Source organism: Hyperolius riggenbachi, chromosome 6 (assembly GCF_040937935.1).
Source record: "Hyperolius riggenbachi isolate aHypRig1 chromosome 6, aHypRig1.pri, whole genome shotgun sequence".
NCBI classification, from domain to species: domain Eukaryota; kingdom Metazoa; phylum Chordata; class Amphibia; order Anura; family Hyperoliidae; genus Hyperolius; species Hyperolius riggenbachi.
In genome coordinates this window covers 92,559,179-92,573,358 of record NC_090651.1, presented here as the reverse complement: position 1 = coordinate 92,573,358, position 14,180 = coordinate 92,559,179, and the positions used below count along the sequence as shown (strand labels likewise).

General features: G+C 43.4%; 1 protein-coding gene across 4 annotated transcripts in view; it reads right to left on the bottom strand.

Moving 5' to 3' along the window:
* Positions 1-14,180, bottom strand: part of RALGPS2 (Ral GEF with PH domain and SH3 binding motif 2) — a 340,810-nt gene that overhangs the window by 204,750 nt on the left and 121,880 nt on the right. For all 4 annotated transcript variants that reach the window (XM_068242552.1, XM_068242555.1, XM_068242554.1 and 1 more), the window contains 2 exons: positions 7,453-7,603; positions 836-943 (listed from right to left, as the gene is read on the bottom strand). In XM_068242552.1, coding sequence (XP_068098653.1) covers positions 836-943; positions 7,453-7,509 — 165 coding nt within the window. In that variant the 5' untranslated portion in view covers positions 7,510-7,603. The remainder of the gene's footprint in view (positions 1-835; positions 944-7,452; positions 7,604-14,180) is intronic.

Below are 14,180 nucleotides of genomic sequence, written 5' to 3'. Positions count from 1 at the left end.
TTGTAAGTGCTTGTTTGGGCGTTTTGTGATTTCTAAGTGTCCTAGGCCCCATTCATAAAGGGAAAAAGACCTAAAAAATCCCAGAAACACCTTACATTTAAATTGACAGGGAAAACCGCCCATGAAATCGCTGGCAAAAGCGTTTTTTCTAGCGCTTTTCCTATGCCTCCCATTATTGCAAAATCCCACAGAAAATGGTACATGCAGCGCTTTTCAGATCAGAAATTGAAAGGAACACCCCAATCTGAACTAGCTCGTAGGAAAGCATGGTGAAAGCACTTTTAGGGCGATTTAGAAAAATCACCAGCACTTAAAAAAATGATAAAGCGCCTCTTGTGTGAACGAGCCCTGAGCAGATCATTTAGAAGTGATTTAATTGACTTGAGTAAATCAAGGACCTTATATAGAGCTCTGCACAGATCTAGGAAAATATTTGTGCCCAGATTGGGACTTTTATATCTAATTAAAAACCAAGCACACCACATTTCTGAGGTTTATTCAAAAGAGAAGTGCTGGAAAAATGCACAGAATACGTGACGCCAGCTAGCATTTCAATATATAACTAGTTCAATTTAAAAGTGTATCAGTTACACCAGGGAATACATACCCCAGGCTAAAAATCGTTTAAAGCATCTAAACCAATTACAAAACAAGCCTGTACACTTACAGCGCAGCACATTAATCTTCACCTACTCGCAGGCAGGTGGCAGTGTAATGGATTTCAGATTAATACAGTTACTGCAGCACACAAGGCGTTTTGTTCATTTATTTTCCATAATACTAAATAAAATACAGGCGACGCCTACACTGGCTGAGCAAACTGCGGATTACTTACGGCGTATTCCTCCGGAGTAACCATGAGGACATCAAACACCACAGCATCAAAGCTCTTCTTTAGGGCAGCAGAGTCCTTGTCACTCAGGGATTCCGAGCTGCTGCTTTTCTGTTAAAAAGAAAAAACACATGAGTCAGTGCGGCTGGTGCTACTTTGTTTTCCTTTCTTTACAGCAGACCTGAAGTACTGTTGTACCAAAAGATCAGGTGGCAAGGCTGAATACTGTGCAACCTAACCACCACTGCACTAGCAGTTTAACAAAAATTGAGCGCTACTAAAACTTGGCTGGTCCACAGCAGGATCTCTAAATATGTTAATCTAGTCACCCAGTTTGCCACCTTAAGGGGAACCCCCGGTTCAAAACTCAGCCAGGGCACTATCTGTATGGAGTTTGTATGTTCTCCCTGTGTCCGTGTGGGTTTCCTCCAGGCACTCCGTTTGACTTCCACATGCCAAAAAACATACAGATAAGTTAATTGGCTTCCCCCGAATTTGCCCCAGACTACGATACATACACTACACGATACATACCTAGATATGCGACTATGGTATGGATTAGACTGTGAGACCCTCTGAGTACCCAGCAAGCTCATAGTGAACCAGAACTCCAAGGCATGTGTAAGGAGCTATGATGGACCAAAAACCCGTTACTAAAATGTTATGGAAAACAAAAGTTTGTCTTCTTAAAACAAAGTATTTTCAACTATGCAGGTTGGAGCCGACATTGTATCCTAGCGGATCATGAGGCGTGCTTAGCTTACAGGGACAACAAAGGGATGATTTGCATATTTCAGCAGCGAAGCACTGGGAGACTTGAGGGACAGGGGAACTTCAGCCTAGACAAGCATATTGTCATTAAGTTACATTGGTTATGTTAATTAAAATAGATAGGCAATATAATCTCTTACCCACCTGGTTTTAAAAGAACAGGCAAATGTTTGTGATTTCATGGGGGCAGCCATCTTTTTTTAGTTGAAAGGAGGTGACAGGGAGCATGAGAAAGTTCTGATGCTGTGAAACGGTTAAAGAAATACCAAGTCTTTTCAGTGCTGCTGAGAACATTTTTAGTCTGGAGGTTCACTTTATTAAGTGACAAGACAATACACTCTGCAGAAGATGTCAGCGCTATATAAATACTAAATAATAATGGAAGCTGCCATTTTTTTTAAAACAATACCAGTTGCCTGGCAGTCTTGCTGATCCAATGGCTCAAGTACTTTTAGCCATAGACCCCAAATAAGCATGGAAATCAGATGTTCATACAGAGTAACTATGCACTTGTAATTAGGAATATCATCAGGTCTGGCACACGGGACACCGGAATGTGGGACATTTAAAGCAGTCGGAATCTAAATTCAATCAATACTATCATATATTCATAAAATATTTGAGAACATTTTTTTCTCCCCCTTTTAATCCATATTTTGATTACAATTCAATTAATATTTAAACAGTTTTTAATATATGCTCTCTCTAATGCATTCCTCTTTACACTGATTTTTTGATTGGTTCTATTGCGAAATGTTCCCATTTTCTACAATTCACGCTGATTATGTATCTTTTAATTGGCTTGTTGATTTCTGTATTGGCTATATATCATGATTATACCTGAGATACTTGGGCAATGTTGCAGCCTGTTTAAGCCTGTATTCTGTTGAAAATTCAATAAAAACCTTTGAAACTAAAATCTTCAGTAATGAAATGCCCATTTGCAAAAAGTTAATCTGAATCTTACCTTCAGACTGTGCGGTTTGTAAACATGCAATGAGGTACATTGCAATTCATTAAAACGGAGCTTGAGGAGTACCTTGCACTCAGCAGTACGCGCAATTGCCACCTAATACAGAAGCTGAACTTTGGTAAACCCTGGCCACCAATCACTGAAACATTTCATAATAAGAGGGCAGAAAGTCCTGCAGTCCATCACTGATCAGCAAGCATTATAACCATTACATAATACTGTAACCAACATGTGACTGCTCCAGCTACCAGCAAAAGGAACATTATTATTATTTAGTATTTATATAGCGCCAACATTTTCTGCAGCGCTGTACAGAGTATATGAAAAAAATACATATATCCAGGCACATCGCCTCTAGTTAGGACATTATATAAGTTATTAAGGAAAGGGAGGTGCTGAAGGGGGTGTGGCTAGAAAACAGCAAAAATCTATTAACCCTTCGCACTCTCGCATGCGTTAATAGATTTTTGCTGTACAGAGTATATGGTCTTATCACTTAACTGTCCCTCAGAAGGGCTCACAATCTGATCCCTACCATAGTCATATGTCTGTGTATGTATCCGTAGGCTAGGGTCAATTTTAGGGGGAAAACAATTAACTTATCTGGATGTTTTGGGGATTTGAGAAGAAACCGAAGTGCCTGAAGGAAACCCACGCCTACACAGGGAGAACATACAAACTGCATGCAGATAGTGCCCTGCTGAGATTGGAACCAGGACCCAGCACAGCACCCAGCACAGCACCCAGCGAGTAGCGCTAACCACTACGCCACTGTGCTTTCAAAGAAAAGGAACTGCAGCATGTCAAAGCAAGACTTACAAGACTACAGTATTCTAATCAGGAGGTACTGTACATTTTGAGGAAAACAATCTAGAGGGGACTCTGCAATGAACGGTTATACTGAAAGTTGATGAAAGCATTAATCAGGGTGAGACAGGTATTGAAGGGTCACTCATACAGTAATTTGAGGATGATCATTTTTAAATACAGTGAATAAGAACCAAAAGGCTATTGGCTTACAGCTTTTACAGCTTGACAAAATGAAAAGCAATATTTTACTATTTTAGTGACTGGAATAAATTGAACTTTTGGCTTAGCAAAACAGATCCCATAGCAATCCTTTGCTCCCATCTAGCTGCCAGCAGTATTAGTGTAATGCAGACGTGCTGGAACAACTTTAATAAACTTTAAAAACCAAACAAACCTAAACTTTTTATTTTACAGTATTGTGCAGCAGTTACTTTATTTGGTTTGTCTGAATGTTCCTCCTCTGTCATATCATTTCTGAGTGTATGTGTGTGGACAGTTATATCAAGTCTTATTTTGTCATCATGACAACAAAGCATTGACATTTTATAATGGAGCTTGTTAAAGCCTGTATTTAGGGAGAAAAGAAAATATTTACAGTAAAAGACAAATAAGGAAAATAGTGAAGCATACAGCAATGTCATATACCAGAATCAGAAAAGATTTAAAGAGAGCGTGAGGTGTGCTACCTGATCTGGGAGGCTGAGCAGATCAGGTAGCTGTGAACAGGGGCGTAGAAATAGGGGTTGCAACCGCATCAGAGCCTTTGGGACCGAGGGGCCCCAAGTTTTGAACAGGGAATACCTTTCTCTGTGTTTACCTCAGAGATAGCAACAAATAATGTCACCAATCTCGGGGTGCTATTGCACGGTGGTGGGGGGGGGGGGGGGACACAGAGGCATGTTTCATGGCAAAGAACATGCCTCTGCCCCCATCTACCAAACCACGGGCAGATTTATAAAAGCAAGTTAAAATAAAATGAAAAATATGAGATAATTACCTAAGAGGGAAGCCTGTAGATCCTGCAAAGGCTTTCCACATCCTCCTGGAGCCTACCGCTGCTGCCTGGGACCCTCTTGAAGATAACGTCCACACTTCTCTTCATGCAGGAACGCGGTCATGCCGCACCTGCGGAGTACGGCCAGGCCTGTGCACGGCTGTACCTGCGAAGGCTCGGCACATCTACACCCGTCCATGAAGAGAAGCGCGGTCAAACAACATTCTGGGGGACCCGCGTGGCAAAGGTGGGGTCAAAGGACGTGGGCAGCCTCCGGAAGATCCTGCGGCTTCACTTTTCTTCTTTTCTTCTTTATATAGACAAAAATTTTATAACTATCACATTTAAAAAGGGTAAGCTTTCAAAAATGTAATTAAACCAAACTTGACATAAGCTGAGCTTTTGTTCCTAGGCTTAAGTTGTGTTCATGGCTGTGACACACTGGCCTTCCTTGCCGCAATAGCAGTATAGGGGGCGATATTGTGGCTGGGAACGCGAAGAATCACTCGCGTGCCCAGCCTGTCGGGTCCTGACGGCGAAACCGGAAGTAGCCGCCGGCAGGACGGGAGGATCAGAGAGACACGGCGAGGGCACCGATCAGCTACAGGGGGCTGAGGGAAGCCCCAGGTGAGTAAGGTTGACTTAAAGAGTAACTTTCAGGCTGCAAAAGCTAATTTAAACCTCTATTCTCCTGTGTTGAGAGTGATTTTTAACTTCAGTATTGCCTTTTTGGCTTCCTTCTAAACTGTTTACTTTTGATGTGTGCTGAACAGCAAGGCTGTTATTCCCACGCTCTTAAAAGGACGAGAGGCCGCATACCATACTGCAAAGCATTCTGGGGCTGCTTCTTCCCACCTTAGGTCCTCCCCTCGGCTGCTAGTGAGAAGTTACAGGCTCAAGTTACAGCAGCTTGTAACTCAGCCCAGCTCACAGCACTGAAAAATCACAGGGCAGAGTATACTGCATGAGTCCGCTATTGTTCCTAGCCACATGGCTAATTTTTTATTCACTGCACAGTAGTGTTTTCCATTACGATCTTTTTTGTTAGTGGAATCATCAGGAAGCAGGGAGGATATGACATCACAATTGGCTTTATAGGAGACAGACAAACATGGAACCTGCCATGAGCTTTCAGGAGCATCATTCTCTGCAAATACTATATAAAAATTCTGTGAAATCCAAGCGTGGACAGTGAAATGCATATGTAATGTAAGTACAGCCAATATTTAGCTACTGATATATGTGTTTTTTTTCTCTGAGACCCTATACCTAACAGCTCCTCTTTAAGGTTCACTTTAAGGGGAGCCTAATCAGCTCTCCATGGAGGTGTTCTGTGATTGGAGGTGGATCGGCGGGCCATTTGAATTGCCCAGAGTGCTGAGCTTACTATATATTCTAGACTGGAACGGTTACAGGCTCATCTGCTTTGAAGAACTTACCAGCGTTCAGCCCCCCGCTCTCTCTCCCAATCTTTTCGCGAGCCTTAAAATTTTATTGGGGGGTGTGTCACCTGTACAAGGCGGATCAAAATTGGTAATGTCGCCCATGGTGTAGCGGACATTCAATGAAATTGTGTGTGTTTAACTGCTCAGCAGTATCATTTTGATTTACTGTTTGTGTTATTTCAATAAAGAAATTCTTCTGTTTCACTTTGTGTGGTAATAAAGTAAACAATTTAAATGTCATTTATTTACAAAGCCCCAATAAACCGGCCATGGCCAATTTTTCTCCATTTCAGTGCCTGTGTTTATTTAAATAGATATTGGTTTGTAGGAGTCTGAGCCGTGCATTCCCATGTGATAAAAGTAGGAATGCCATTCACAATCTGCAAGCTCATACTCATGCTGGGAATAAAGGGATATTCCTGTTCATTCCATTTCATGATCACCTTGTAAAAGCCGGCTTTCACTGTACACAGATACAGATAGTTGCAGGGGGCAGTTATGGAACAATGGGCATACTAACTCAGATCCCTTCTCCTGACTGTGAAGCATTTTCAGCTCTGTGAAGAGGTAAGGGGGCAGATTGACAGGAGCGAGCTGGTAGTGCCTGAGGATGTGCATTGCAGTAGCAATCAGGCATGATTTCCCAGTGTGACTGTTAAGGGCCTGTTTCCTCTACACGCAGATTGAGTGCAGAATGGATGCAGAAAAACTGACTCCAATGAATGTCTATGGGCCTGTTTCCACTAAACGTGATTTTTCTGATGCAGATTTTCCCATAGGCATTCATTGGAGTCAGTTTTTCTGCATCCAATCTGCGTGTAGTGGAAACAGGCCCTAAGAGTTGTCAGAAAGTGTCAGTCACCTGTACACACTATTCAAAGTCATCCAAAACATTCTCAACCAGTTGTTTTTGATAACCTTATATTTAAAAGGGGGCTTAGATGCTTTCCTTGCGTTGAAAGACATCCATGGCTACAATTACTAGGTAATGCCTAATGATGTTGATCCAGGGATTTTATCTGATTGCCATCTGGAGTCGGGAAGGAATTTTTCCCTTTAGGGGCTAATTGGACCATGCCTTGTAAGTGTTTTTTCGCCTTCCTCTGGATCAACAGGGATATGTGAGGGAGCAGGCTGGAGTTGTACTTTATACTGGTTGAACTCGATGGACGTATGTCTTTTTTCAACCAAAATAACTATGTAACTATCTAACCTAAGTTGCAAGTAAACATGGACCCTCAGGCCTCTTTTCCATGGGCAGCTGAAAGAGGCGAATTAATCAGCCAGGCGCTTGCTAATGCTCAGCACAGATGATGGACAGGCAGCCCCCTTATGGAGTTGCTTCTGAGCATGACGGCTGCTGTCCTCAGACGCAACATGAGATGTTTTTTGGCTGTGAGTAAAGCCATCGCAAGTCAGGCATGATGAGTGGCGTTACCAAGCTCTACCATGCAGCTGAAAGGTGCTCATGGCTAGGAGGCTGAACTAAGCCACTATAGAGGAGTTTAGGCGCCCACGGAAAAGAGGTTTAGGACCTATTACAACACACACTTTGTCATGCAAATACTCTTCCATGACCAGATGTCAATCATTCGTAACTACGGATGTGGAATCCCCGCCCTCTTACCTCGGAAGCATTAGCATTGAAAGCAGCATTGCTCGTCTGGCCGTTCATTAGGTCCATTCTTCCAGCAACATTAGTGCGTGCCTTCTCCTCAGTGTGCACCTGGAATGTTGATCATCTCCACGGAAGCAGAAGCATCATAGTCATCTTCATCCTGCAAAGAAAGGTTTGAATATTACAAAACAAAAACAAAAAAAAACACCTTCCTTTGCATTGAAATGCTCATATTTTCAGCAAATACTACAAACTATACCCAAACATATATATAACCACTGTGCAGTGAGGAGACAGCACACAAGGTCTCGATCCACAACTTTTTTGGACACGTCATATATATTTCAGGCAAGGCAAGACCCCTATTTTGGGATAAATGACAAGGTGATTGGACTAGATTAGCACATTCATGGACCTGTCCAAACACTTTAATGTACAGTCGTTTTTGGATTGGTTGTATGAGCACTGATTTTACACTAGCCGTAAAACAACATTTGCTACAAACGAGCCCACAGTCTAACGGTCTGTGGGAGAGTAAAATGACATTTTGTTTAAAGAATGGTAATAAACATGGATGCAGTGTTTTCCAAAGTCAGAAATCACACAAACTAAACAGAACACTGCCACCTAGTGGAATCAGTCTATTTTTATGCTAGTAAATGAACTTCATCTTTCTATAGCATGTACTGCATAGTTTCTGTTCATTTGTGAACTGACACAGTGAAGAGTTTGTGATCTGCCATTAAACCAGTTCTGAATGGTAAACAAAAGATTATAAGACTGAAGTTACAGATAAGGAAGGCTTGTCTGCTTATTTGAAAACAAGTTCCAGACATGTAAGCACAGGTTGATACGTATAATCTCAGGCAGAGGATGTGTATAGTCATGTCATTGGGATTTTACTCAAAGTATGCTTTGTAGATCAAGACAATCAGATACAGCCTGCAGAGTATCTGTACAGGAGGAGTGACATGCAGATGGAGAGAATCTTCTTTGTAGAAGTTGTACTGCAGTGAACATTTTGGTCTGGTTAAGGGTCATGAATCTTTACACAAAGCATCCATACAAAAAAAAGTTGTATGATGGAATGCAGAGCTGAGCTTCAAATTGGACTCTGCATACAAATTTCAGCAGATCTGAAAATGAGCCAATCAACCCAGAGGCTGCTGGACAATTAATTAGCTGCCAACTAATGGACTGCAACTAACTTCAAAATGCTCTGCCTGGTCTACAAATCTATACACAAGTCCTGCTCGCCCTACAACTCTGACCTGGTCAGCAGATACACACCTGGCTGCCCACTCCCCTCCTCCAACAACCTACTCCTAATCATACCACCCACCTCACACTTCCATGCGTTACTACAGGACTTCACTGAAGCCGTCCCCATCCTGTGGTACTCTCCTAGTGTCCATCAGGCTTATCCCCTCCTCCTTCGTTGTTTAAATGCATGCAGCTGTGCGTTGTCGGAATGCATTGCTGCTAAACATGCAGATGGTCCCCTACTTACAAACAGGGGTACTTATCCGTTAGCCGGGCGCATCCGGCAGGTGGCGCTAATTACTATTCCCCCTCCAGGCCGACATGGATAGTAGGGAAAGATGTAACTCTGGTGGAGTTTTGTCGCCACCTAGAGGATGCGCCCGGCTAACGGATAAGTACCCAAACAGGTTCTGATCTGGGAGATTGCAAGTTGAATTTGTAAGTTGAGTCCTGTGTAAAACATTTTTTTCCCTTGTTTTCACTTTAAAGGACTTCAATGGTGAAATGAAAAATCAATTTTTTTTTTTTTACTCACCAGGGGCTTCTTCCAGCCCCTAGCAGTCGTCTCAGTCCCTCGCCACAGGCCCAGTCCTCCTTGGTGTCCCTGCTGCCGCCCGCAATGATGGCGACCTGCCAGCGGGGACTTTCAAGCAGTGCACAAACACTAAATGACACTCCGCTCAGGCAACCGATAATGACCACCTACGCCACAAATCTAGCATGAGAACAGCAGCCCTGATGAATGTCCCCCCCCCCCCCCAACAAAACCTCCTTTATCCAACAACCCCAGCCAACGATGAGCCTTGACAGGTCATCAGCTACTCAATTTCAGTGGTCCAATTCCATGGTCCATAAATGTGCATGAAATGTCATAACATTTGCATCAACTCAAAATCATCAGCACCTTGACTACCTCTACTAGTTATAGATGGTTAAGGGGATTCTACAAATTGCAATTTACATGCAAAGTTAGTGCAAATTGCTTGGGAATTGGGCCAAATAAAATGAGAAGGAAGTGCCTTTGAATGGCCTAGCCCCAAGCTACTTACAGTTTGCAATACATTTGCATGCAAGTCTATAATAGGGACATAAGACTGACTATCCTTGGGATCAGACCGTGAGCAGAGAAAGGTGTGTCTGATCTGATGTACTACTGTGTGATATGCATTCAATGCCCAGATACCCATAGTAACCGCTAACAAGACTTTGTAGGAGGTGCCCCAAAGCTAATAACCAAAGTTTAGGTTATTAGCCCCAAAGCCAAAATAACCAAAGTTTAGGAGTAATTCATTCTTACCTCCACCAATGAACTACAAAAATAGAAATAATTTTAATGATGCACAATAAGATTTTATTGTTTCATGGGTACTGGTCCGCTTCCTCAGGTCAACAAGTGCCTAAGTCAGATGCAGTCACAGGTGTGGGTGCCTTGTGAGTGTAATCTATTACTCTACTCTTGCCCATTTTACCAAACGACACTGGGCTCCTGGACCCTCAATACAGAACCTTGGCGATTGGATCACAACCACCAGGAGTCATCCCTTACCCATAGTAATAAGCTAATTTCTATAGCGTTAATTTCTATACACGTTATCTTATTATGCATCATTGTAATTATTTCTACCTTTGTAGTTTGTTCATTGGTGGAGGTAAGATTGAATTACTCAAACTTCTCAATACTCTTTAAGATTGGACTGCTGACATTCAAATCCCTGCACAATTTGGGTCCTGGATACATGAAGGACTTGCTGAAGCTGCACCACACCTCTCAACCTCAAATAAGCATGCTCTATAAACTTGGTCACTCCCAGAGTGCACCTCAAAACCTTTGGAGACAGAGCTTTCTGTCGTGCTGCCCCTACTCTTTGGAACGCCCTACCATACCCAGTAAAGACAGCCCCATCCCTGGAGCTATTCAAATCCAGACTGAAAAGCGACCCATTTAGCCTGGCATTTCCAGACTTATAAAATTCTTCCTCTGTACCACGACTTACCGTACCAATCAACCAATTATTGGTCTGAGCCATGCTTACGCGCTTTGAGTCCTACAGGAGAAAAGCGCTTTACAAATGTCTATTCTATTAAATCCAAAACGGTCAGGCCTCTCAAATAGTACTTACATTTTTGCTCAAACTAAATACAAAAAATAGGGCTGTCAGCCTGGCACACTACAGACATCAGAGCATAACCCAATGCAAGCCTTAAAGAGACTCTGTAACAAAAATTGCATCCTGTTTTTTATCATCCTACAAGTTCCAAAAGCTATTCTAATGTGTTCTGGCTTACTGCAGCACGTTCTACTATCACCATCTCTGTAATAAATCAACTTATCTCTCTCGTCAGACTTGTCAGGCTGTGTCTGGAAGGCTGCCAAGTTCTTCAGTGTTGTGGTTCTGTGATGCATCTCCCCCTCCAGGCCCCTCTCTGCACACTGCCTGTGTATTATTTAGATTAGAGCAGCTTCTCTCTTCTCTCTTATCTTTTACAAGCTGGATAAATCGTCCTCTGAGCTGGCTGGGCTTTCACATACTGAAGAATTACATACAGGCACAGCTGTCTGCACTCTGCAGGAAGAAACAGCCTGATACTTCAGTGGAAGATAGCTGCAGAGGGAAAGAAGCACACAAATGATCTCTTGAGATTAAAAAGGAAGGCTGTATACAGCCTGCTTGTGTATGGATGTATTTTCTATGTGTGGACATGCTGTACATCAACCTACTTCCTGTTTTGGTGGCCATTTTGTTTGTTTATAAACAAACTTTTTAACCACTTTTAATGCGGCGGGGAGCGGCGAAATTGTGACAGAGGGTAATAGGAGATGTCCCCTAACGCACTGGTATGTTTACTTTTGTGCGATTTTAACAATACAGATTCTCTTTAAGCTGGATCGCTGTCTAATCTATTGCTTGTAGGAAGCTTTAGCTTATCACGCTGCTTCATATTCTTCTTCATACACGTCTCTTGGCTCCCTTCAGTCTGAATATTACAGCAGCACTGCTGGCAGAAGGGTTTATTCTCAGCAACTGGAGGATTAGCGTGCATAGTGACCCCTCATCACTGAATCCTGAACACCGAGACCCACTTTCTAATTATTTCACACACAACAGGGATCACAGGAGTGAGTGCATTCAAGGTGAAACTCCAACAAGCTTCAGAAGCCAGAATGGTAAAACTGCATGGCTGACACAAGTATACACAACACATTCATTATAGTTATATAATTCAGTATGACGATTTGCCACTAGTTCTTTACTAAAACAAAATCTGTCCCCAGAGAGCTTGTTTCTACCAGAAAAACAAGCAATCAACTGAAGGGTTCAGTACAAAAAGTTCCTTTCGGCGCATGTAAGCAGTTGCAAAGCTTTTTCTCTGTCTAGAGCACAAGTGTCAAGCGCAAGGCCCGTGGGCCATATCAACATTTTTGAAATAGCAATGAGCTGAAGTATGAAATTAAATATGTTTGCCATTTGTCCCAGGTACACTATGCTTATCATACCAGTAGTCCCTGGTTAATGAACAACATAGGAACTGTAGGTTAGTTCTTAAAGGGATCCTTAACTGAGAAGGATATGGATATTTCCTTTTAAACAATACTAGTTGCCTGGAAGTCCTGCTAATCTTTGGCTACAGTAGTGGCTGTATCACAGACCTGAAACAAGCATGCAGCTAATCCAGTCTGACTTCAGTCAGAGCCCCTGATCTGCATGCTTGTTCAGGGGCTGTGGCTAAAAGTATTAGAGACACAGGATCAGAAGGAGAGTCAGGCAACTGGTATGATTTTAAAAGGAAAAATCCATATCCTTCTCAGTTTAGGTTCCCTTTAAGCTGAATTTTTAAGGCAGAACACCGTGTTCCCTTGTGCCTCCAGTGTCGTCCTCTGTGCCTCCAGTGTTCCACTATGCTCCCCTTTGTGCCAGTGTCCCTTTGTGCCTACCTCTGTCCCCCTCCTGTTCCCTTTGTGCCCCTCCCATCCTCCTGTGTACCCTCCATGGCTCCTGATGTCCTTTTGTGCATTTGTGCCCCCTCCTGTCTCTCTCTATGCCTCTTCCCTCACCCTGTGCCCCCTTTGACTTCTCTTTTGTGCCCGCTCTGTGCTTCTACCTGTCCTATGCAACGTGTACCCTTTTCTTTCTATGTCCCACCCTCTGCCTCCGCCTATGGATTTGGGCCTATTGTCCCCTCCCCCCCCACACACACACGCACGCACACCTCCTCCATTTGTGACTCCCCTGGTCTCCCTGTGCCCCCTTCTCTTTGCCTCTCATTTCCCCCCACCCCCCACGCTTTCTTGGCCTCTCCCTGTCTCCCCTCCCCCCGGTGCCCCTCTTTGCCTCTCACTTTACCCCCCTCCCAGGCCCCCCTTTTTGCCTCCTCCCATCTACCACCACCCCATCATGCTTCTTACTCTCCCTGTGCCCCCTCTTTGCCTCCTCCTGGCCCCCCTGTCCCTTCCTCTCCCCTGTGCCACCTCCTTGCTTCTCCTTGTTCCCTCTGGGTGGGCGCTAACACACACAGGCACACACAACCCCTGGGACCCTACAGCCGTGTTCTGTAGTTCTAGGACTGCAACAAAACAACCCCCAGGAGAGGAGGCTACAGAGCGTTGACATAGGTTGGATCAGAAAATTGGTGCATTATGATGCTGCAGCAACAGCCTGCGGGCCACAAGCAATTAAACGCAAGAGAGCTTCAGGGGGCCATTGGAAAAGGCCTGGTGGGCCGCATTTGGCCCCAGGCCGCACTTTGGACAATTCTGCTGTAAGCAGTAAAAAAAAATGGTAAAGGAGCAGAAGGGCATGGTGAAAAACTGGAAAGAACTCTGGAAAATACTAGAATGGAGTTTAGATGAGCTTTGCTAAGACCATGACACAGCTGAATGTGAGACAAAATTTAGATTTTCATTTTTCAAATGAATATGCTCTGCTCACCTTGTTGGTCAGGCAACCATGTCTTCCTAACTTCACCAATATTAGCCTTATATCCTTGCAATGCTGTACCCCGTGGCAACCCTATCCCGCCCAAACGGTCCACATGCTGACAGTAGATCAGGTACACTGAGTTCCAAAGCTTCATGATAGGAGGCAGGGCTGTGGAGTCAGTAAAAAATAATCCGACTCCACCGACTCCAACTCTAGGTACCCAAAATAGCTCCGACTCCTTAGTCTAATATTCTCCAGGGTTGTGGATTTGGTACAAAAATCATCCAACTTCCAACTCAGACTCCTCAGTTTATAAAACCACCGACTTCAGGTACCCAAAATTGCTCCATCTCCAAAGCCCTGGTTAAAGGTATGACCCAAATCACCAAAGCCAAAAAGTAAACATGGCAATAAAAAGTTATTAAAATTAAACAAAGAGGTTAGCCGACATATTTCTCTTAGTTCAGATTTTATTACAATCAGAGGTTTCAAGACAGGCAAGTAGCGTTCGGTATTGGAGGTCTGTAGATATTAGTCTAGTTTAGTTTTATTGGT